The sequence below is a fragment of the Ostrea edulis genome, chromosome 10 (assembly GCF_947568905.1).
Source record: "Ostrea edulis chromosome 10, xbOstEdul1.1, whole genome shotgun sequence".
In the NCBI taxonomy this organism is placed as follows: Eukaryota; Metazoa; Mollusca; class Bivalvia; order Ostreida; family Ostreidae; genus Ostrea; species Ostrea edulis.
The window spans coordinates 34,675,169-34,699,217 of record NC_079173.1 but is presented as its reverse complement, the minus strand read 5'-3'; the positions used below and the strand labels follow the sequence as shown (position 1 = coordinate 34,699,217).

The 24,049-nt window shown below is 34.4% G+C and overlaps 1 protein-coding gene across 1 annotated transcript; it reads left to right on the top strand.

Annotated features, from left to right (window-relative positions):
• Positions 1–451: 451 nt before the first annotated feature.
• Positions 452–18,123, top strand: LOC125665879 (uncharacterized). The gene is made up of 2 exons (XM_048898837.2): positions 452–595; positions 16,453–18,123. Exons 1-2 carry the CDS (start codon positions 509–511, stop codon positions 17,491–17,493), a joined length of 1,128 nt encoding a protein of 375 aa, XP_048754794.1. The 5' UTR covers positions 452–508; the 3' UTR covers positions 17,494–18,123.
• The last annotated feature ends 5,926 nt before the right edge of the window (positions 18,124–24,049 follow it).

The window sequence follows — 24,049 nt, the reverse complement described above, 5'->3', positions numbered from 1 at the left end:
GCGGTTTCATGTCATCAAAAATTGTTGTTTTGTCTCAGGGGATCAGAATATGATCTTTCCCTCAAACCTATTCTATGACTTTCTTTACGTTATATTTCATATCAATTTATCAACACTATCAAAAGTTTAAGTATTAATATCTTAATTTTTCTTCCAGATATTCGATATGTAATGTATACGTCTATTACTTAAGGAAATACGGAATCCGAGATAGGTTCAATGTATGTTATGTACATCTGATTTGAAACTGGATATCTACGTCTGACGTAAATCCTCTATTTAAGGATTCAAATGCTGCGATTTACACAAACTCGATTACTGATTACAAAATCTTAATTAGAGGTATGTGCCGAGCCCTGCTAAGAGAAAGGAAATGATAAAAAAAACCATTATGATAATACATAATTAGGTAAAATGATACTATCTGGAGTTGTACATAATCGCTGTATATATTCCAATCAGATTTTAGTTTGTCAGCAGGCTATTGTTATGACCGCGCGGTATAAAGATGGAGGACGGGTATCTGATTGAAATCATGTGGACACGGGCTAACAGCAGGTTATCAAGGAACATGAACACCGCGGCGGTATCAATGGTAAGTATGTATATTGTATATTCTGTTTTCTATAATTTTTAGGGGGAAAATTTGTAACCTATAAACCAAGCAGATCTTTCCTTTTACAAGTCTTCAAAAATATCATTAGGTTGATTCTCCATTGGGTGAACTAGATAGATAGATAGATAGATAGATAGATATACATATGTATATACATGTATATATATATATATATATATATATATATATATATATATATGATCCTCTTAAATGTACGTTAAATAACTGTATCCCATTTCCATTCTCAATGAGCGTGTGACAGCGTGGCGAGAATTCAATCGTCATCGAAAGCAAGTTTTTAGACTTGCCTAGATGGTCGAGCGGTCTAGCGCGCTGGTTACAAGCTGCTAGGAGATTTGGTTCCGCAGGTCATGAGTTCAACCCCGGGTAGGGACGGAAGTGGGTATCCAAATAAAGTGAAATTTTCTGTGCTTTATATTAATTATTTCTTCACTTAGGGCAGTTATGTTTATGTAAGAGTTCATTGCTATTTCTGTGCTTTATATATATATATATATATATATATATATATGTGTGTGTGTGTGTGTGTGTGTGTGTGTGTGTGTGTGTGTGTGTGTGTATACATTGTATATATATATAGCTAACCAATATTCTGAAAATGTATTTAAATCACTAGCGCTTTCTGGATTTTAACATCCATCCTCAGGTGAATACAAATATTGAATACGGTATTCAATATTTGTATTCACCTGAGGATGGATGTTAAAATCCAGAAAGCGCTAGTGATTTAGATACATTGTATATCAATATAGATATCCTCTACAAATTCAATACAATATGCTTTTATTTCTGTTTCTTTGCCACATGATCCATTCAAACTCGGAATAGATTTAGCATTGACCCTTGCACGACTAGAAAGATAAACCTGAAATATATTATCCTGATTTACTCTTTGACATGGTTACATTAAGATTTTATGAAATTATAAAAATATGGTCTGTACAAAAGTTTCCATAGTATTATATTTCTGTGAAACAGTTTATTTAGCTTCTCAATGAATTTCAAAAAAACTGAGACAGGATAAAGAACCTTCACTGCTACGATCTTGAGCGACATCCACGAATGATATTGTATAGCACTTCAGCTACCATTGGTGACGCCCCTATATGTATTGAATATTTATGAATGTGTCGTAGAGCAACAAACTTCCTACTTTATGCAATATTCCTCGACTCTTCCGAGGTATCGTTCAATGTGTGAAATGCTTTATGACATCACACTGACAAGCTAACCAATCACGGTGAAATAAATCTCCCATAGCTATTCCGAAGCTACTTCAATTTGATGAAGGACTACATCGTAAATTTCATGAAAATTGAAACTTACAAAAGCAATTTCAAAACATGATATCAGAATCTAGAATTCTTTTTTCTGTTCATATTGACTTACAAACCATGCTAATATATGATATTAGAAAAATATTTGTATTTTCTGCAATTTCCAACCACGTTTTCTCTCACATCCACCATGCTGTAAAGAGTACCTTATGTGTAGACAGATTTTCAAAAAGCATCTGCTTTCTACATTCCCGTTCCATTTAATAGTACAGCTACATGCACCACGGAAATACGTATAGTAAGACAATAATGTGCATTTAACGTACCATTAGGTGGATATTTTGTAACTGGTGTAACCATTCTTGCTTATATACAAGTCCATTCATTTCTTATCTCAAAGTGATCAAAATTACTTACAGGTGAACAGTCCATCGTATCTTCACATTGCCCAGAACTAATGGTCCTTCTCTAACTTCAAATCAGCGTGTTTCTAAATTTTAATACAGCTTCCTCCAATACCTAAAGATAGGCGAAGATAACAATCAGTGATCAATCTCATAACTCCCACAAGAAATACAAAATAGACAGTTGGGCAAACACTAAGATAGGACCAGGTGCCGAGGAGGAGTAAGCATCTCCTGTCGACCGGTCACACCCGCCGTGAGCCCTATATCTTAATCAAGTAAACGGAGTTATCCGTAGTCAAAACAGTGTGCCATGAACGGCCTATTAATCAGTATGAAACACGCTCAACACCATTTGACCCAATGATAGGTTGTATTGACAAACTAGATTGTGATAACGACCATATAATTTGCAAAATGCTGACTTTAAACGAGACTGTTAAAACCCCTGCGCCGTCATCTTGTTTTGTCATTGTCCTGCCTCGAACTGGCTATACGCAGAACAAGCTCTTGCGTATGCAGGAAATAATGGAATATTGCTACATAAATATGGGAAGCTGACGATGGAGAAGCTGAGATCATCCCGTTTGTTATAAAGGTGAATTGTTAGTTTGCCGTTAAATATCTACTTTCAATAAAATATCTACGTATGAAGCAGAATTGGACGACTCTGTGGCGTCTTTTATTTCGAGTCCACAGGGATATATCGAATCGACATATGAATGAAAATGATTATTGTTAATAGGCAAACATCGTCAATATATCTAAATGTCGAGTTGAAGATCAAAGCAAGATATTGTTTTCTTCTCACGTAGAAGTTTTTGAATAAATTCTGCTTCATAGAAATAGAAAGACGGGTCAGCTAACAAAGGAACAGTCTTTTTGAATATCGAAATCTAGAATATTACTAAAGAGAATTCTTTAGAAAAAATATTTTGAAACAGTAGTAAATGAGATTCATGCCTTCGCGGAAAAATTGAGAAACGGTTCAACAAAGGTTCCGCTAAGATTTCAAATATATAAACGGTGATTTACCAAGCAGAATGTTTCTGAATTTTAAAACATTTGTCATATTCTTTAGATATTTCCTGGAACTTGATATGAAACATTCCAGGTAGTTTGGGGATTAATGGATTAACGATGATGATCTTGGAAACCTCTATGGCGTCTTACTTTCCTGGGCAATCTAATTAAAATGAGATCCTCTACAGCCCAGTAGCTAAGTACTTCGTTACTAACTTGAAAATACGGATGCATGTTTAATTTCTGTTATAAAAATTAGAAATTCATTTCAAAATTAAGGATTATCTCCCTCACACATAGCTCTTATCCTTAGATGAATTTGACTCCACTTTTTGGCACACTGTTTTCCCCTATAATAGCTCTAAAACTTCATTGTTATTTCGGATTTCAAACATTTCGGTTGAGCATCACTGAAGAAACATTATTTGTCAAAATGCGCATCTGGTGCATCAAAATTGGTACTGTATTATAAGTTTTACATCCTAATCAGATTTCTTACACAGAGTATACGGCGCGGATCTAAGAACGTCTGATTTTAATTAGATTGTTTCCTGGGAAAAAGCAAACGAAAATAATTTGATGGAAAAGTAAAGCCTGCCTTGTACAACCTTTTATATAATCCATTGAAATGGGAGAACACTAGATTGACTCTAATGGCAGGTGTTGATTACAGTCCAGCTTGTGCAGTGACGTGATTTAAAATACAGTGTACCAGGTATGGTACATGTTAAGGAAATAATATTTTTAATGGAACGTTTCTTTCCAAGTGAGACCTATGTTGAATTTTTAAAACTCCACCAGAACTGTGGTATCGAGGGTAAACTATTTTTGGTGGATATTTGTTTTTATATGTTGGTCAATATTTGTTTTATAAACTCATGTTTTATTCTCACCGGTACTTGATAAATCACTTTTCTGCAAAAATGTAGTAGACGATGTGCTACTGCACTATCTTAAAGTAGCTGATTTTGGTAGAGTTTGGACTGTCACTACTTAGTTTATTATTAGAAATTGACCGCAAAATATTATACAATCATTTTCCAGGCAGAGAAAGGCAAGATTATTCAATATAGTGTCCTTGACTAAATCACGCATCCACTCTATATGACAATTAGTACAAAGGAAACATAAGTTAGAATTGATCAATTGAGTCCATGTACTGAAAAATCATTCCCAACCCAATGATTTAGGGGTTTTAGCTTTGGGTAAATTTAAACGTTTTCATTTTTGGGAGTTGAACTATGTTCAATCTCCCTGGGTCATCACGCACTTTTCTGCGCAGTAATTTGTATTGATTTGTATAGTGGTCGTCAGCGGGGGTTCTGTGTCAGCTGATTTACTCCTAGGTAAATCAACATAAACTTTTATAAACATCCGCCATTAAATAATCCATGTAACTTTTCTGAATTAATCTAATTTTGATAATTGACATGTAAATAAATGCAATGATATTGTATTCAAATCAATTTGAATACAAGATTTCGATCAAATTGATACTGATATACATAGAAAAATAAAAGATAAGGTTGAAAATTGTCGTTTGTAGCGCAGCGTCACCTATAAACATTGATAGGGAAACGAACGACAACTGCACACAAGCCCTATTGACACCGTGGCGCGAAATATCGAATATGGTGCGAAACCTCAGAAAATTTACAAGAAATAACTCTACAACATTGTGTATGTGTATATATTTGTTTTTTTTTAATGTGATATAAAAAATGCTTGATGTTACATGTAGATTGAATTAAAACACGTCATTCCCAGTCAACAACTTTCGATTGGGATCGGAATACGAAATAAAATTTCTTATATCCGGTGGCAAAGTGAAACTTCTTCATGCTTCAAGTTATTGAATTACGTAGTAATTGCACGTTACACATTAGAGAACTGTTCCTTTTAATAAAGAAAGTCACAAAATAGATACAAAATGAGTGTACCTTATTCATTACTGTTACCGAGCTTTCGTCGACTATAATCTCGAAATGGCGTGTTTCGCTGCGCTTGATGACGGTAAGGTCCACATTTTCTACGTGAGTAGTGTGATATTTGTTTATGATTTTTTTACGCATACATGGTATGTCTCGGCTAGGAATAATGGAAACTTTCTCACCTATGTATGTAAAGACATATTAATCTCTATTTTTAAAAATGTAGAACACTTTTATCAAATGACAATGTTTGAAAACGCTTAGAGCCCCGATGTCAGAATTTCCTTTTCCAAGACATCAATATGTCAAATTCATTATCCATTTTGAATAGTATGTACCATATTTTGTACCAGTTATCCATTTTGAATCCCCTATTACAATGGAATTTTGCTGCACTCTGTAATGTTTGAGTGGATGTCATGAGTGTGTGTCAAACAGAAATTTTAAGAGCATGGGATAAGGTGCTGCCATGTATTACTTCACTATCAAAGTTTAACCCAGTTGCCACAATGTTGAATTTATGCTGCAAAAAGGATTGGAAATTGCTCTGGTCAAAACACATTGTTTATTTGTCTACAGATGAAAGAGACATGAGGATTCTCCCTCACAAACTGAAAAAAAAAATAGTTATGGATCTTGTACATGTATAGTTTATTAATCACTATAGATTTCCAGCATCACAAGTCTGATTCCACTATATGCTTTCCATACTGTCAGGTTCATTCACCCCCTGTTTGAGCCACAGTATAATATCCCAAATACCTTGGCAATAAATAACATTATTTGACTAGTGTTTCATTTTTAGCGGAGTTGCGATGAAGTCGAACTCGGCTTATGATCTGATGAAGTGCCTTTGGGCGGGCAGGCGGGCACGCATCAACATTTCATTTCCGCACCATAGCTCTTGAGCAAATTATAGGATCTCATTCAAACTTAGATGGATTGTCACCGTCAGTAAGATGAGGAAGCCTATCGATTCTGGGGTCACTAGGTCAAAGGTCAAGGTCACTGGCTATAAATAGACTGAAATTTGGAGAAAATTTTGTTTTCTGCACTATAATGTTTTAACAAATTATAGGACCTCAATTAAACTTAGATGGATTATCGCCCTTGATGAGACAAAGAAGCCTATTGATTTTGGTCAAGGGTTAAAGGTCAAGGTCACAAAGGATTTAAGTCGGCTGAAATTTATGTACGCAAAATTTTGCTCCCTGCTTGATAATTCTTGAAAACTTTTCTGCCGGTTCCCTCTATGCCCATTCCTTGCGCAACTCGGCTTGTGCCTTTCCGATGCCCGACAATTTTTAATTTTTTTTGCATTTCATTTATTTTGAGTTATTATACAATTATTTACCATTCCATTGATCCTCTACAGGACTGTAGTATACTCAGGTGACAGTTTAGCATATTGGACTACCTTTTCAAGTAATGAATCCTTAGAATTAGCTATAACTAGGATTAAACTTGAATGTATATATACAGGGGGAAAACTTCTTCATAACTGCAAGGCATTGATAACCATATTGATTTGAATGTTTGAGCCATAATATGTGGTCACATTTTTCATGAGAATATAAAGGGGTGAAATTCTAGAAAACAACAACACGACTTCAGTTACTCGAGGAACGTTGTGGCCCATGGGCCTTCCATTATCCATGTTTGCTGTTGTAACGCTTTGAAAAACAACAACAGTTGATTTGTATCTAAAATCATGATAGTATTCAGTCATTTATCCCCCTACCCTTCCAGTACTATCTTTTCTAACTGAATTTCCACAATGTTCAACTCCCACGAGTACTTTAAGTACTTTGATTTAAAAGATTGTTTATTTCTTTTAACCAAACTTCCAACCACCTAAGGTCTAAAAGGGACTTCACATAGAGCTTATGACGTCTCCATATGAATGAAAAATTCTCGACGGGATGTGAAACAAACAAACAATCAATCAATCCGACCACCTGAAAAACTCCTGGATATGCGCATGATTAGGGGTTACTTACATCACGAACAGTTGTCAATCAGAACCCTTCTTTTTTACTACGTATTAAAGGGGTAGGTGGTTGAGAATGGGGCTGGAATAACAATGATTGTTGATTTATGATAGTAACGTCTTAAACCGATCTAAAGATGACGGGTATCGTTTGGAAGGTAGCAGGTTTCGATGTTTTAAATTATTAAATCATATGAGGATTAAAAGCTTTCGTCTCTAATCACTTTCGACAGGTCCATGCACAAAAGGACTGACCTGAATCACGTCGTAGGCTCTGGTAACCATTTTCAATCCTTTGAATTATCCAATCATATAAGTAAAGATTTCTTGACATTTTCGTGGCCAATATGATTATCGCTAAATATTGTAGGTAAAGTATTTGCATGAACATTAAGAATATCAGTAATTATATCATATCGACAACAAAGTGAATAATTGATTTTTACCAATTGGTGATTAGAGCTAATTGTTTTGTGAAATATCTGCAATTCCATGTCTAATTTTAATATCCTCGCTGATCTTGACAAGTCCTGGGTTCTGTATCTAGAATACAAAATATCGGAACTATCGTTTTGTCTTCCATTCCATCACAGTTTTAATATTTACATGTAGCGTGTTCAATGAAATGTTGGGTTTCTGCGTTAACTTGGGCATTTCTTCAGTAAACAAATACACATAACTACGCGTATTAGATAATATGTGGCTTGAGCATTGGTTTTTGAAAGTGGAAGGGTCCCAACAAATGGGGGAAAAGTTATCTTCATATTTGTTGTCACGGATTCTGAACATGAATATTAAAACTTTCTAAAACTGCTTCTATAATAGGTGAAATATGTTGCAACCTAATATTTCTGCTACGAAAAATATAATAAAGATTTCGCAATTTAAAATCGTAGGCCCTACCCTTTGTACAGTCTTTAAAATTAACATTTTTATTCACAGTAATAACATTTTCATCAGATATACAATTTTCCCCCCAGATAATAAATCCTCTATATCTGCTTTCAAATCTTGAATGTAGGATTGGAGAGTATTGCACTGTACAGATTTGTCTTTTGCCTCTTTCTGTTTAACCAACAACAAAAAATCCACTTTGTCTTGCAATTTCTTTATTTTTTCTGAATGTCTTTCCATTTTTCTATTTGTATTTCTAATTTTGATGTTCTTAATTCTATCTCTCAGCAGTTTGTTTTCTCTTTGTAAATGTTTGATGGTTATATTCTGTGATGTTTCAATCTCCAAAGATGTACAGTTGTTGATGGGTGAACACGATTCCAAGGCTGACGACACAGTGGCAGATGAAGTCAGTTTTGTGGATGATGTTACAGATGTAGTTGTTGATGGAGTAAAATCCATGGAAGAGCCAGCGTCTTTCTTTGCTGACTTTGATTTTGGTAGTTCAAACACTTTTCATTCGTATTCTCTGAGTCTTTCCTTATTTGTGTATTTCTTTAATCTATCAGATCCCCTTACGATTTTCTGTATCTTCCTGGGTAAACTTATTCGGCACATATTTTTGGTTTCAACATTTAGGGCGTTACAAATGTCTCTTTGTTTGGTCCTGATATAATTGGAGGTGCCCTCATGTTTTTTAAATATTTGATATACATGTACATCCGAATATAGCTGTAATTATTAATATCATATACCTAGTAGTGTATCAGCCCTGATACACCTATTTTGGATAGGGTGAGATATCTCTGTCTCGGCCCGTTGTCAAGGGGCTGTCTCGCCCTCAAATTTCAAATGGCTATTACTTCTTTAATCTTTTGAAATCTAACATAACTACATGAAAAAATGATGTTAGACACAATTTTTTTTCAAATATAATACTTTCTTCCACGATAAAATTTAATTTAGGCAGAAAAATTAAATAAAAACGTTTTTGAAAACAGCGCTAAATTGTAGCGAGTATCTAAGCAAAGGGGGGGGGGGGGGGGTAACCCAAGTAACAATTGTTTATTTAGAACAATAACACGTTTAACTTCATTTCAAAACAATCAACGTTCTAGGCGACAGAAAACAGTAGGAGGATTATGGAGCGTGATACTAAAGCATTATTAGATATTCCCGGTCCTAATAGAGATCAAAATGTTAATTTACGGTAATTTTGATGAAGAAAACTGTTTTAAAACGATTTCTGAAATCTAAAATCCCGAGGACTTGGCAATAAAACGAGAAAAGCAGAACCAATATCTTCCGACGTTTTTCAACGACTTACAGATGCTAAACAGATGGGAAACGGTAAAAAAAAAAAAGTTACTTCAGTATAAGGTAACATTCCCTAAGCAAATAAATAGCAGCATCAGATCTGTAAACATTCCCGTTCATACGATGACGCCACGTAAACAAAGTTCTACAACTCTTACAAATTATATGAAATAATGAAAACGGGCGAGTTTGGTAAATCCGAAAAAAGAAATAAAAATAATTCACTTATTTCCAATTTTAGTATTCATTAGTAAGTCCCTAGGAGCTGCTTAATAGTATATACATGTACATGAACAGCACAGTGATAGATATGACGAGTTTCTCAGCCAAGCAGTTCAGTTAACTGAAACGTCCAGATTCTAGACCACATGAGGGGATGTCCATGATTAATCATCCAATTATTGTGACCAGCAGTGGAATAAAGCTACAAAACCCAGACTTTAGCATGTTTCACAATGCCAATAGTACTGGAAACATAACCATTAAAGTAAACTCACTGAAGGAATAAAATAGTCAAATATCGTTGTACAGCATACCATGTATTTCTGTTTGGGTCAATACCCCCCCCCCCCCCCCCATTTAAAAAAAAAAAGTTTATCAACTTGTGTTTTAGGTATATGATATAAACAATATCACACTGTAATGTTAGATCAACTTTCGGGGCCAATCCCAGGTCCGTGATCAACATTAGAGTGTGATATTATATATTTATCAACTGTGACAAGAAACGTGATGTTAGATTTTACCATATGATGTGATAAAAGAAGATTACAATGCACATGAAGACAATTGCACATGTACACAAATACAAAACATGTACACAGATACAAAACATTTACACACGTAGTACACATGAATATACAGATATACACATAAATGACTGACATATAGAATATCACACTGTAATGTTGATCTCGGACCTGGGATTGGCCCCGAGATCACTCGAGGGGCAATCCCAGGTCCGAGATCAACATTACAGTGTGATATTGTTTATATCATATACCTAAAACACAACAAGTTGATAAACATTTTTTTTTTTAAATTGGGGGAGGATGTTGACCCAAACATAAATACATGGTATACTGTACAACGATATTTGACTATTTCATTCCTTCAGAGAGTTTACTTTAATGGTTACGTTTCCAGTACTATTGACATTGTGAAACATGCTAAAGTCTGGGTTTTGTAGCTTTATTCCATTGCTGATTTTTATTTATTTTTTCGGATTTACCAAACTCGCCCGTTTTCAATATTTCATATAATTTGTAAGAGTTGTAGAACTTTGTTTACGTGGGGTCATCGTATGAACGGGAATGTTTACAGATCTGATACTGCTATTTCTTTGCTTAAGGAATGTTACCTTATACTGAAGTAAGTTTTTTTTTTACCGTTTCCCATCTGTTTAGCATCTATAAGTCGTTGAAATACGTCGGAAGATAATGGTTCTACTTTTCTCGTTTTATTGCCAAGTCCTCGGGATTTTAGATTTCAGAAATCGTTTTAAAAAATTCAGAATTTTATCTAGAAAAACATCTTAGGTGTACATAATAAAGCATCAAACTTGGCAACAAAAATGGAATTAGGTGTTCTCCCTATCCATGCCAAAATATACCAGCTTGCTATTAAAACTATTCTAGATTGGAAAATTTAGCAAAATCTAATGATAATCACAATGTTTTACTAAGGAATGCTTACTTGGAAGATGTACACTTGGCTAGTGAAAATAAAAAATGCTGGCAAACTTGTATAAAATCAATACAAAAGATGTTAAATGTTAACGTTGACACTGAATGTAAAATGTTTATTCCTAAACTTAAAAAATTCTTTGAAAATAAATTCTTTTCTGAACTTCAACATATTAACAACACTCAAAGTGGTAAGCTCTCATTTTATAGTACATTATTCAACCATGATGTTATGAAACTAGAAATCCAACCATATTTATGTCTTCCACTTCCTAAGAATTTAGTTTCTTATCTTACCAAATTAAGAATAAGTGCACATAAGTTGTATGTAGAAACAGGTCGATATTGTAATCCTGTCATTCCTAGAGAAAATAGATTTTGTTTTCATTGTCAAACTATTGTTGAAGATGAAAAAATTTTTTTACTTGATTGTCCTGTGTATGAACATATTAGAAAAATGCATTCAAAACTACTAGATATTAATACCTTATTTTGTTTACTAAATCCACATAACCTTGTATCTACAAAACAAACCTGTCTATACATCAGAGACTGTTTTAATGTTAGAAATAAGTTTTCAACAGTTTGATATTTTGTAATGTATCAATATATATGTGTATCTATGTATGGCTAACAACACATTCTTATATAATGTGCTTTAGTGCCAATAAAGAATTGAATTGAATTGAAATTAAAACAGTTTTCTACATCAAAATTGCTGTAAATTAACGAATTATCTCCATTAGGACCGGGGATTTCTGAAAATGCTTCAGTATCACCCTCCATAATCCTCCTACTGTTTTCTGTCACCTAGAACGTTGATTGTTTTGAAATGAAGTTAAACGTGTTATTGTTCTAAATAAACAATTGTTACTTGGGTTACCCCCCTTTGCTTAGATACTCGCTACAATTTAGCGCTGTTTTCAAAAACGTTTTTATTTAATTTTTCTGCCTAAATTAAATTTTGTCGTGGAAGAAAGTATTTTATATGAAAAAAATTGTGTCTAACATCATTTTTTCATGTAGTTATGTTAGATTTCAAAAGATTAAAGAAGAAATAGCCATTTGAAATTTGAGGGCGAGACAGCCCCTTGACAACGGGCCGAGACAGAGATATCTCGACCCTTTTGGCGAGACAGCCCTACCTACTTGCAGCTGTCTCACTCTAGCCAAGATAGGTGTATCAGGGCTGATACACTACTAGGTATATGATATATAACATGTAATGTATGATACTTTAAAATAGTTACGTTTATTTTATTTGGTAAAATCTTTCACAATGTTAGAGTCTTGTCAATTGTATGTCTTCTCTGCAAACTTTGCTGTAAATATCTTATCTAAAATAAATAAATCATAATACGTTTACCTGATCAGGATATAGGGCTCACGGCGGGTGTGACCGGTCAACAGGGGATGCTTACTCCTCCTAGGCACCTGATCCCACCTCTGGTGTGTCCAGGGGTCCGTGTTTTCCCAACTATCTATTTTGTATTGCTTATAGGAGTTATGAGATTGATCACTGTTTGTTATCTTCATCTTTATAGGAGTTATGAGATTGATCACTGTTCGTTATCTTCATCTTTATAGGAGTTATGAGATTGATCACTGTTCGTTATCTTCACCTTTATAGGAGTTATGAGATTGATCACTGTTCGTTATCTTCATCTTTATAGGAGTTATGAGATTGATCACTGTTCGTTATCTTCATCTTTATAGGAGTTATGAGATTGATCACTGTTCGTTATCTTCACCTTGCATGTTATACATTGGACTTAATGTGTTGCACTATGGAGCGCCAAATGAACAAAAACTCAAATAATTGAAGATATCTTTAATTATTTGTAGATATCTTCAAATTCATTTCATGTGTGCAATAATTCAATTAAAGAATTAATGCTAAGAAGGGGCATAACTCCCACTGTGACAATATTTTCCATTCGGACACTGGACCCAATGCTTTGCACTATGTAGCGCCAAATGAACGAAAACACAAATAATTGAAAATATCTCTAGTTATTTGTAGATATCTTCAATTCATTTCATGTGTGCAACAATTCAATTAAATTCAATGCTAACAAGGGCAGGTAATTTTCTAAGTAGCTGTATAACACATTCTTATTACAAAGTAAACACCGTGACAAAAAGTGCAACACTTTTCATTCCTTCAACACCAACAATCATAAACATAGGCATAATGCAAATTAATTACAAGTAATTAATTATGATTAATGCACAGTTTTCAGTTTGAAAAATGTAAAAATACATACATCTAATAGATGACCTACCACCCTATCATCCAACATAATTTCCTTTAATATATGTGTTGCATAAGTTAAGTTATATCATTTAAACACTTAGAAACGATATAACAAATTGTCAATTACATGATAAATGGTACATACAACAAATATTCCAGCTCGCCTTGTTGAAACGCACGATATCGTTGTCAATATGGCCAACGGTTGACACTATTTTTAGCTTAAAATGGCGTTAAGTGGAATATCTAGAATGAGGTTTAATAAAGGGGTATTTACAATTTAAAAGAGGTCCCAAGCAGGATAAAGCTACGTTTGATTTGACTGAACTAAAAATGAACATGCAAATATATTTTAATGTGACATTTGTTCAAATATTCTTCGTTAGCAAGAGAACAATTTTAGCCTAAATTCAAAAATCGTGCAAAAGAAGGTGGATTTATTGGTATATTCAGTACAGGTTTGAGTCCGTTCAGCCTTGCATTTCGACTACCATTTAACGGTACTATGAAAGATGAAGGTAACGATTCATTAGCTGATCCCAGCTCTGTTATATCCAGGGGTCGGTGTTTTCAAAACTCTCTATTTTGTATTGCTTAGCTCTAAAACTTCATAGTTATTCGGATTTCAAAGATTTCGGTTGAGCATCACTGAAGAGACATTATTTGTCGAAATGCGCATCTGGTGCATCAAAATTGGTACCGTATAAGTTTTACATTATGACCCCTGGGTCGAGGCCTCTGCTGGTGGACTGTTAGTCCCCGAGGGTCTCTACAGCCCAGTAGCTAAGTACTTCGTTACTAGCTTGAAAATACGGATGTATATTTAATTGCTGTTACAAAATTTAGAAATTCATTTCAAAATTAAGGATTATCTCCCTCATGCATAGCTCTTATCCTTGGACGAATTTGGCTACACTTTTTGGGCACGCTGTTTTTGGCTATATTTAGCTCTAAAACTTCATAGTTATTTCGGATTTCAAACATTTCGGTTGAGCATCACTGAAGAGACATTATTTGTCGAAATGCGCATCTGGTACATCAAAATTGGTATAAGTTTTACATTATAGGAGTTATGAGATTGATCACCGTTCGTTATCTTCGCCTTTTCATTATATCAGTCATGATATTCTTGTGCACGTCAATGTTTACTTATAGCACAATAGACGCTCAGTGATAGACGGTTACATTTACATTCATCCAACGCTTTATCACAAAATAACACTCTGATACCACACGTTTGTCTAGTTCTCTTTATCAATAACAAAATAACACTCTGATACCACACGTTTGTCTAGTTCTCTTTGAGAATGTTTTACTCGCGTTAAAACGTCGCAAGCAGTATACGAACTATCACAAAGAAGGTGTTGCATGTCTCATGTTAATTTCCCTAAAGGTGTTGCATGAAAGATCGATAAATTAAAGTTATTCAAGTACAATGTATAATAAAACCAATTGGAGCTATGTCTTAATTCGAAGATTTTTGAAAATAAGTTTAAAAGACATGTATTGACAACAATTAGCCAAAATATTCGAGTTTAAATCAAGCAATAAGCGATTTATGATTTTTAGCGTTAAAATAGAGGAGTATCCCCAAATTTCAGTAAAAATTGCCTCCGTGAAACAAAATGAATTTAGCAGGAACATGTTCTTCAAGTTTTCCACTAAAAAACTGCCGCTTTGAATTTTTTTTCACAAGGGCATTTTTTGTTGTTGTAGATTAAAAAAATCGAAACAACTTCACTGGTTTTATTTTCAACTTCACCTGTACGTTAATTTTCCTTGGTGATATATGGTCTAATACGTGGTTCAGTGAGTAAGATCATCGACTTTTAAAAGTAACGATGTTTTCATTTTTAAAACGACCGGGTTTGAATCCCTCACGAACACACTTGTTTTCATATAACGTTTTCCATCTAGAATTTTTTCTTAATTGAAATACACTTCTAGTTTTTATAAATGTTTAGTGTCAAATCTCTGTTTATTACAATGTGCCAATTTTGAAATAAGCTTCAAAGCTGGAAACTGTTTAGTTTGTGAATAGGACTCGCAACAAACACGCCAAATACAGCATGTACATGTAATCCTGTGTTTTAACAGTCAAGTTTATCAACGAGAACTTGTATGTTTTTTGTGAGTGAAAGGTGTTGACAAAAAGCATGGTTCATATTACTAAAAACCGTTGTCAACTTTGCAAAGCTTTGAAAGAAAAACTTTAATGCCAAATAAGATGAATAACCATTAAAAAGTTTGAGTGGATAAGATGAGATGTATTCCAGTAGCAAATCTCTATAACGGTGAATCAATGTGTTCAGATGCATGTACTTAGAATTATGTTGAACTTTATTAATGCGTATTAAACTTCCCATACGTTGTTTTGTGGTCAGAGTTATGTACAGTTGCCAACTGTTGGTGTAGAAATTAATGCATACGAGTATAAGAGCTTTTAGAATGTAGTGGTATAGAATACCAAATATTTGATATACTAGTAACATGTCACCGTATACTATGTATCTGATACTCAGAAGAAAAAATAGACAATTTGATTTTCACGCTTTCAAAAATTATGTCTAGATTACATGTATATGTATAATGTATTGACACATAAAATGTATTAGGCTTGTCCTTAGTGTTGGGGGATCCTACAGGTATTTAAATACCAAATACGCAATAAGAGTATGGATATGGATGGAGGTCAGTTATACGTCACGAGTGCTGGAACGGAGCTCTGATTAGGGAAAATTCCCGCTTCGGCGCAACACCCTCTTTAGAACTACACATGACGCACAAGGTCATATTTGAATGATGTGCTAAATCCCAATATGGCACGGGTTTAAAGTTTCATCTGATGATTCTCACTTTATATGCCGATTGTCTATTGGAGATTATATTGTCTACCGTAATTTACATCTTAGGTTTGACGCGGACAAATTATAAGCTGGGCTCGAATCCACAACTTCCCTTTCACACATTTAAGCAAACACGCTAGCAAGTGAGTAGTCGTGGTATTGAGTTTTATTCTACCCATTTCATTTCATAGGTTGTGAGCTGTATTCTTCTCCTATCGTCATCGTCTGGTAATCAGGAGAGGGAAAACGTTACAGTGGACAGTGGAACTACCAACATAAGCAAGAGTGATCTGATGTTGTCATTCAGGGAAAGATGTGAATTGATTGGTTGTGAAAATAGCCTATGGTTTGAAAGAGATAAACGGGTGAAAAATACCTCGTATATATGCTCCGATTGTACCTGCCGTGATGATTGTTATCAGAAAGCCAACTGCTGTCCTTCGAAGATATTAGAGGACATCCAATATGAAAACAGTAGATTAAAGAAGTTTCCATCGCTCTGCTCTGCCACAGAATTGATAAGGAGTAAAAAGAAACCAAGAGCATATCGTACATATGGATATTGGATGGTGGGGACGTGTCCCATATGGTATCCCAAGAATACTATCTACAACAACTGTGTAGATAACATATCTCTTTCAGCAGATATTTCTGTTCACTATCCAGTAACATCTTTTGCAACCAATGTTACCTACAAGAATATCTACTGTGCACTATGTCATGGCGAGGACAGATCTCAAGTGCTTCGCTGGAAAATGTCGGTCAAAATTGATTTCAAACAACTTGATGATTTCCCGTATATCGGACAGTCCGACGAAGAAATTTTCAAAGGGTTTGCTGAAAACAATTCCGATTTTCATCTTGTTTTTGAGCCACCCGAATCAGTGAGAGACTCCGTACATGCCTGTTTTATCGACCATTTTAGTTGCAAAACAGCTGATGTCCTCAATAACACACCTCCTTATAGAACATGTCAGGATCGAAATTATTTTTCTATTTTCACAAACTGCAATGAAACTAATCAAAGCTATTTTCACTGTGCTATCTGCAACACAGAATATTTATATGATTCTCTGTGGTGCCCAGTGAAAACACAAAACACATCCGATTTCCCTAATCATATCAACGTACAGTTTGCAACAAAAACGGATAAAAATGTTGAATACAGATATAGCCAAAAATGTGCTCCGGGGGAGGTTTATGATCCGAAGAAGGTAATCATATGTAAATAATTTCAATTTTGTTGTACTTCTTTATTATGTTCCATATTGAGACTTCAAAAGAGGTCCCTGGTCCTTAAGGTTAAGTTAACACCTAAGTATTTGAACACAACTGCGCGAGATGTTATAATCGTGTAGTGTACTGGTCCTATGCTTATTTCATCGGTTCAAACATGATCTGCATTCATTACTTGAACCTATGCAGTTGAATTTTTTTTATGTCGATTCAAATTTTAAAAGGATTTGAATACGGCTACATTTTGGGGGGACAGGATTGCTTAATGAAAAAAGGTTCCAAATCTGCATGATTTTGCTATTTCTGTTTTATCCAACATATGTAGTCAATATTCATTCGCCTAGGCGTGAATTTCAACTTTCTAATTATTTATACAAGTATTAGAGACTTGGGAACAGCGATTCTTAAATATGTATATCAATTAACCGAAAATTTGTATGCAATTTAGCATTTTCATCAAAAATTGAAAAAAGGATCTATAATTCCCAATTTTTAAAGTTTTATTTCATTCTCTTACAAGATTTCTTAATCTATGTTCAATATAATATATACATGTATGTTCTAATAATATTGTTGTTTGAGACTCTTAAAATTCTATATGTTGATTTTCTTCCATATCTTAAGCGCACAATGGTCGTTGTTTATTTCTAATTTACTAGCATAACCTTTTGCATATCTACACTGAGTGGCCAAAAGTATTGTAACAGGCATAGCTAACGTCATCTCAATGTAAATAACAACTGCATGGAAAAAACCACCTTTAAATGAAATAAGCATTATTTACTTACCATATATTAGTATTTTGTTGCAAAGCATTCTTGAAGGAATTGAAGCATATATGCTTCGAATGTATGTTTAAGAGAGACCATTCCAAATTCTGGTCACTGCAGCCACTAGATCATCCCAGTTTTTAATATCATCAATCTCACTGAACAGTTTGATTTTGATACAACGCGAAACATTTTCAATGACATTAAGGTCTGGGGACTGTGCAGGGCAGTTGAATTTTTAAATACAGTTTTCTTGTTTCCAAGTATTGGTCACTCTAGAGGAGTGGGGTGTGTGGCATTATCGTCTTGAAAAATGAATTGCTGATTTCCAACAAACAAAAAAACAAAAAAAAAAAACGTTTACAATAACAGGCCATAAGTGATTATCCAACAACTCAATATACTTTGCTGAGTTTAGATTTCCATCAATAGGTACAAGAACCAATACCATCATAGATAATACACCCTAAAACATACAACTTACTCTCACGGGTGTTTTGCGTTGGTTCACACAGTAAGGCTTCCACTTCCCAGACGATTTTCTCCTCGAACTTATTTTGTCCAATGACTTCCTGTGTTTCGTCTGAGAAAATAACTTTCTGCCTCTGTCCAGGTTTCCAATGTCTTTTCCTCGGCACCACAAAACTCGCGTAGTCTGTTGACTTTAGTGATTGTAAGAGTTTTCTGAATTTTGCCTCTCCTGTACCCTTCCTGGTGTAACCTACGACAAACAGTTCTCCTTGACACATTTGTATCTTCATTCCTATTAAATGTTGATGTAATGTCTGGAAGAGATGGACTTCTGTTAGTTTTCAAAATGCAATAAAGTTTTCGATCACCCCTCTCATCTATCACTCGGGGCCTTCCAATCCAAGGATCGTTTTCAACACTTCCTTTCTTACGGAATTTTTTCAAAACTCGTCCAACCGTGCTTCGGTGGATTCCCAAATGATTAACTAATTTTGTTTTTATTAAATGCTTTTGAAGTTAGAATTACAATCCGTTCTTTAAGGTCCTTTCACAATTTTCTCTTATTCTTTGACATTGTTTTCATTCGATGCCTTACCGGAAATGGTCTGCTACTTTGAAGTACAAACGGTTCCTCATATGATTCGTACCCTAGTTAATTAGTTACTATTTACGCGTCAGCAATAAAAGTAAAATTTGAATCGAGTAAAATTGTGATGAAATCAGCCATGTTAGTTGCAATACTTTTGACCACTCAGTGTGTATATTGTTAGAAGACATGAGTATGTATTTATTTGACGCAATTAATTACACGTATTGCTTGTGTTGTGTTGAATCCAAGAAACAAATCTAGTTTATGTAAATTGTACGCAAGTTTTTAAGAGCAACACAAATGTCCACGATAATGGTACCAGTAGAAAGATTTTGTCACAGGAAATGCTCAAGTGCAATATGAAGACTCTAATATTTACCTTTCAAAAGTTATGGCCAATGTCATTTTTTAAAAAGTAGGTCAAACTCCAAGGTCAACGTCACAAAGTCAATGGAAAGGTTTTGTCACAAGGAAAACTCATGTGAAATATCAAAGCTCTAGCAATCACGGTTCGAAAATTATTAGCAAGGTTAAAGTTTCAGATAGAATGACGGACAGGACAAAAACAATATCCCCCCCCCCCCCCACGGGGGCATACAAAATGTCAATTTGAAGTTGAACAAAATGTAGGTCAAGACCAAGAACTGTGATCCTGGTGTTTGTTTTTAATTTCACCATTTTAGAAATAAAAATATACTCCAAAATTTGACAAAAAGTACAAAACCCAGGGCGAACCTCTTTAACAGTCAGTCACCTGAGTATGCATACTTTTGGTCTTGTCTTTAGAGCTCATAATTTGTATTATCTGTGCACTTTTCTATATTTTGTACTAAACGATATATGTATTTCCTAAAAATATACTTTTATTGCATCCAAACTCTTTAATACAAAAAAAAACACCCAGAAAAACAAACAAGTTTTGCAGTGACTAGATATATACCAGCTTAAACATAATCTGTGTTCTTTCTCTTCGCTGGACATGTCATTACTAGTAATGTAGATGTAGTTAAAAATGAGGATCTGAAATCACTTATTTCTAAACGTCCTAAATTCAGAGAACCGCGGTTTATCAATTGGCGACAGAACTTCCATTTCCATAATCGATTATTTTAAATTCCATTGGCCATTATTATATCTCAACAAAACTAAAATATGAAAGACATATTCCCATGCGGTATTAGAATTTCGCTGGATCCAAAGTCATATTTTGAAACCTTTTCACAACGCTTTTTAATGTTTTCTTTGTTACATGAAGCATATCCTAATTCTGAATTATTATTTTCGCTTTCATGAATGATTTCATTTCTTATGGCTGGTGTTAATTATTTCCGCATCCAATATATTAGAAAACACAATGCTTTTCAGATCAAAGTTTGGCTCCATAACTTTCTCACCCTCCATATCCAGAATATAACACTCATTAAGATAGTATTCGCATTACTTTCATTAAAGTCCTTGGATTTTGATTGTGCAATGAAAATGCTCTCCCCATTAGAGGATGACATGTTGATGTAAAACTCATACGGTACCAATTTTGATGCACCAGATGCGCATTTCGACAAATAATGTCTCTTCAGTGATGCTCAACCGAAATGTTTGAAATCCGAAATAACTATGAAGTTTTAGAGCTAAATATAGCCAAAACCAGCGTACCAAAAAAATGGAGCCAAATTCGACCAAGGATAAGAGCTATGCACGAGGGAGATAATCCTTAATTTTGAAATGAATTTCTAAATTTTATAACAGCAATTAAATATACATTCGTATTTTCAAACTAGTAACGAAGTACTTAGCTACTGGGCTGTAGAGACCCTCGGGGACTAACAGTCCACCAGCAGAGGCCTCGACCCAGGGGTCATAATGTAAAACTCATACGGTACCAATTTTGATATGGCTCAGTACTATAGAGTGAGTGAATATAAAACCTGCAGTACAAGACGCCCTTGATTACTTACCTGACACTGTTCAATAAGTGAACAAAAGAAACAGACTTCTACGCAAGACCGGTTATATTGTCAGACTATTCAAAATTAGCTTTATTCATAATCATCATTGTCAATGGGTTTACCTGAGCCTGTCCATTCTTAGAGCAAAAGATGTAATGTTTTAAGTAGGATATAAGCATCAGACTGTCCATTCTGTGAGAGAAAGAACTTATTGAGGCCCGTAACTGCCTCGATCAGTTCTTTCTCTCACCTTACCTATACTGGATTCCTAAACTACATAAAATTCCTTACAAAGATACATTGTTGGATCCAGTAAGTGCTCACGAAAATATTAACAGCTGTGAAGGAGAAACTTCAAACTTAGTGTGCGACTACATATGCCAGAAGTTGTGTTAATTAAATGTGGATTCTAAAAAATTCTAAAGAACTTTTAGTAAACTTGAAATCGCAAAATTTTTCCCAAATCAATAACATTAAAACCTATGACTTTTCAACACTATACACGACCATTCTTCACGATGAATTAGAGACTAGACTTTTTGACATCATAGACAGTTGCTTCTTCAACAAAAATTGAAAACGGAAATAATCATATCTTGTGATCAGTCATTCAAAAACTTACTTTGTTAAACACCACTCTGATTCAACGCACAAGTACTCTGAAGTTGAAATAAAAAAAATATGCTAGAGTTCCTCATTGACAATATATTCGTGTTCTTTGGTGATCAGGTCTTCCAATAGTCTGTTGGAATTCCCATGGGCACGAGTTGTGCTCCTTTGTTAGCTGACCTGTCTTTATTTTCATATGAAGCAGAATTTATTCAAAAATTTCTACATGAGAAGAAAAATCTCTTGCTGTGGCCTTCAATTCGACATTTCGATATATCGATGACGTTTTGTCTAATAACAATAACTTTCATTCATATGTCGATTTAATATATCCCTGTGAGCTCGAAATAAAGGACATCACAGAGTCGTTCACTTCTGCTTCATACGTAGATATTTTATTGAAAGTATACATTAACGGCAAACTGACAACTCAACCGTATGACAAACGGGATGATTTCAGCTTCTCCATCGTCAACTTCCCATATTTTTGTAGCAATATTCCATTATCACTTGCATATGGTGTTTATATATCTCAACTGATTCGATATGCAAGAGCTTGTTCTGCGTATAATCAGTTTTTAAATCGAGGTAAGCTTCTGACAAACAATTTGATGGTACAGGGGTTTCAACAGTCTCGATTGAAGCCAGCATTTCGCAAATTCTATGGTCGTTATAACGATCTAGTTCGTCAATACAACCTATCATTGGGTCAAATGCTGTCTGTCGAGTTTCATACCGATTGTTTAGCCGTTCTTGGCACACTGATTTTGACTGGGGATAACTCCGTTTACCTGATCAGGATATAGGGCTCACGGCAGGTGTGACCGGTCGACAGTGGATGCTTACTCCTCCTAGGCACCTGATCCCACCTCTGGTGTGTCCAGGGGTCCGTGTTTGCCCAAATGTATATTTCGTTTGCTTGTAGGAGTTATGAGATTGATCACTGTTCGTTATCTTCACCTTTCATCCTTTACGTAATTTGAAATATATTGTCTTTAAGTTTCAGATGAAACTAATAAAATAAAGCCGGTTATAGGTGATTGTTTTATTGGTCAAGAAACTACACACCCACAAAGTTTTTTTTTTTTTTTTTTTTTTTAGGTCTTTCGATATTTGGATTAGTTAAACGTTTCTACTTTTTCTATCATGAACCACAAAATTGAAATTCATACCAACGGGTAAAGATATTAAGAATACGTCAGATGAAATTTGATCAATAAAGTCGTATTGAATTACTATGTCTTATTGACTGACAATGTAATCCATTTCAAACTCTTTCAAGATTTACATTGTAGTAGAAAGGATTATGTAACAAATATGTAATATATCTAGATAAAACCCTGTATGGGGTTACGTAACAAATATGTAATACATTAAGATAAAAACCTGTCTAGAGTTACGTAGCAAATGTGCAATATATTTAGATAAAAACCTGTCTGGGGTTACATAACAAATATGCAATATATTTAGATAAAAACCTGTCTGGAGTTACGTAACAAATATGCAATATATTTAGATAAAAACCTGTCTGGGGTTACGTATCAAATGTGCAATATATTTAGTTAAAACTTTTTGTTACGCAATCCTTTGTCTTTTTAGGCTTTTATATAGAAGAAAGTCCACTTATGGTGAAAAGGTTACCTGTAGGTGTCCAATAAGTTGACAATTGCTGTCCACTATTTTTAAGAAAGGACAGATACTGTCCTTTCTTAAAAATAATGGACAGTAATTGTTAACTTTTTGGACAATGCCAGATAAACCCAATAACTTATTAGACATCTACAGGTAGGCTGAAAATAAGAGAAAGACAATACATTTGTCAAAGAGATACAAATTTAATTTCAAATTCCCTACAAGTAAAACTCAACACAGATATCAGAAAACCCACTGAAACACTTAAAAACGATACTTCTCCTTAGTAGAATTCTTTGCTCCAACTATAAGATTAACATTTTTTTAAATTCCATTGGCTATTATTATATCGCATCAAAACGTATATTTGAAAGACAAATTTCCATGCTGTATTTGAATTTCGCTGGATCCAGAGGTACGGTACATTCCGAAACTTCTTCACAACGCTTTTTTTAATGTTTTCTTTATTAACATATCGTAATTCTGATTTCTTATTTTCACTTGCATGAATAATTTCATTTCATTTCACTAGATG

Excerpts from the sequence above, each read along its gene's own strand:
- LOC125665879 (XM_048898837.2), top strand. The coding sequence starts at position 509 with ATGGAGGACGGGTATCTGATTGAAATCATGTGGACACGGGCTAACAGC. Across the intron at positions 596-16,452 it reads ACACCGCGGCGGTATCAATG|GTTGTGAGCTGTATTCTTCT; the intron begins GTAAGTATGTAT and ends TTCATTTCATAG.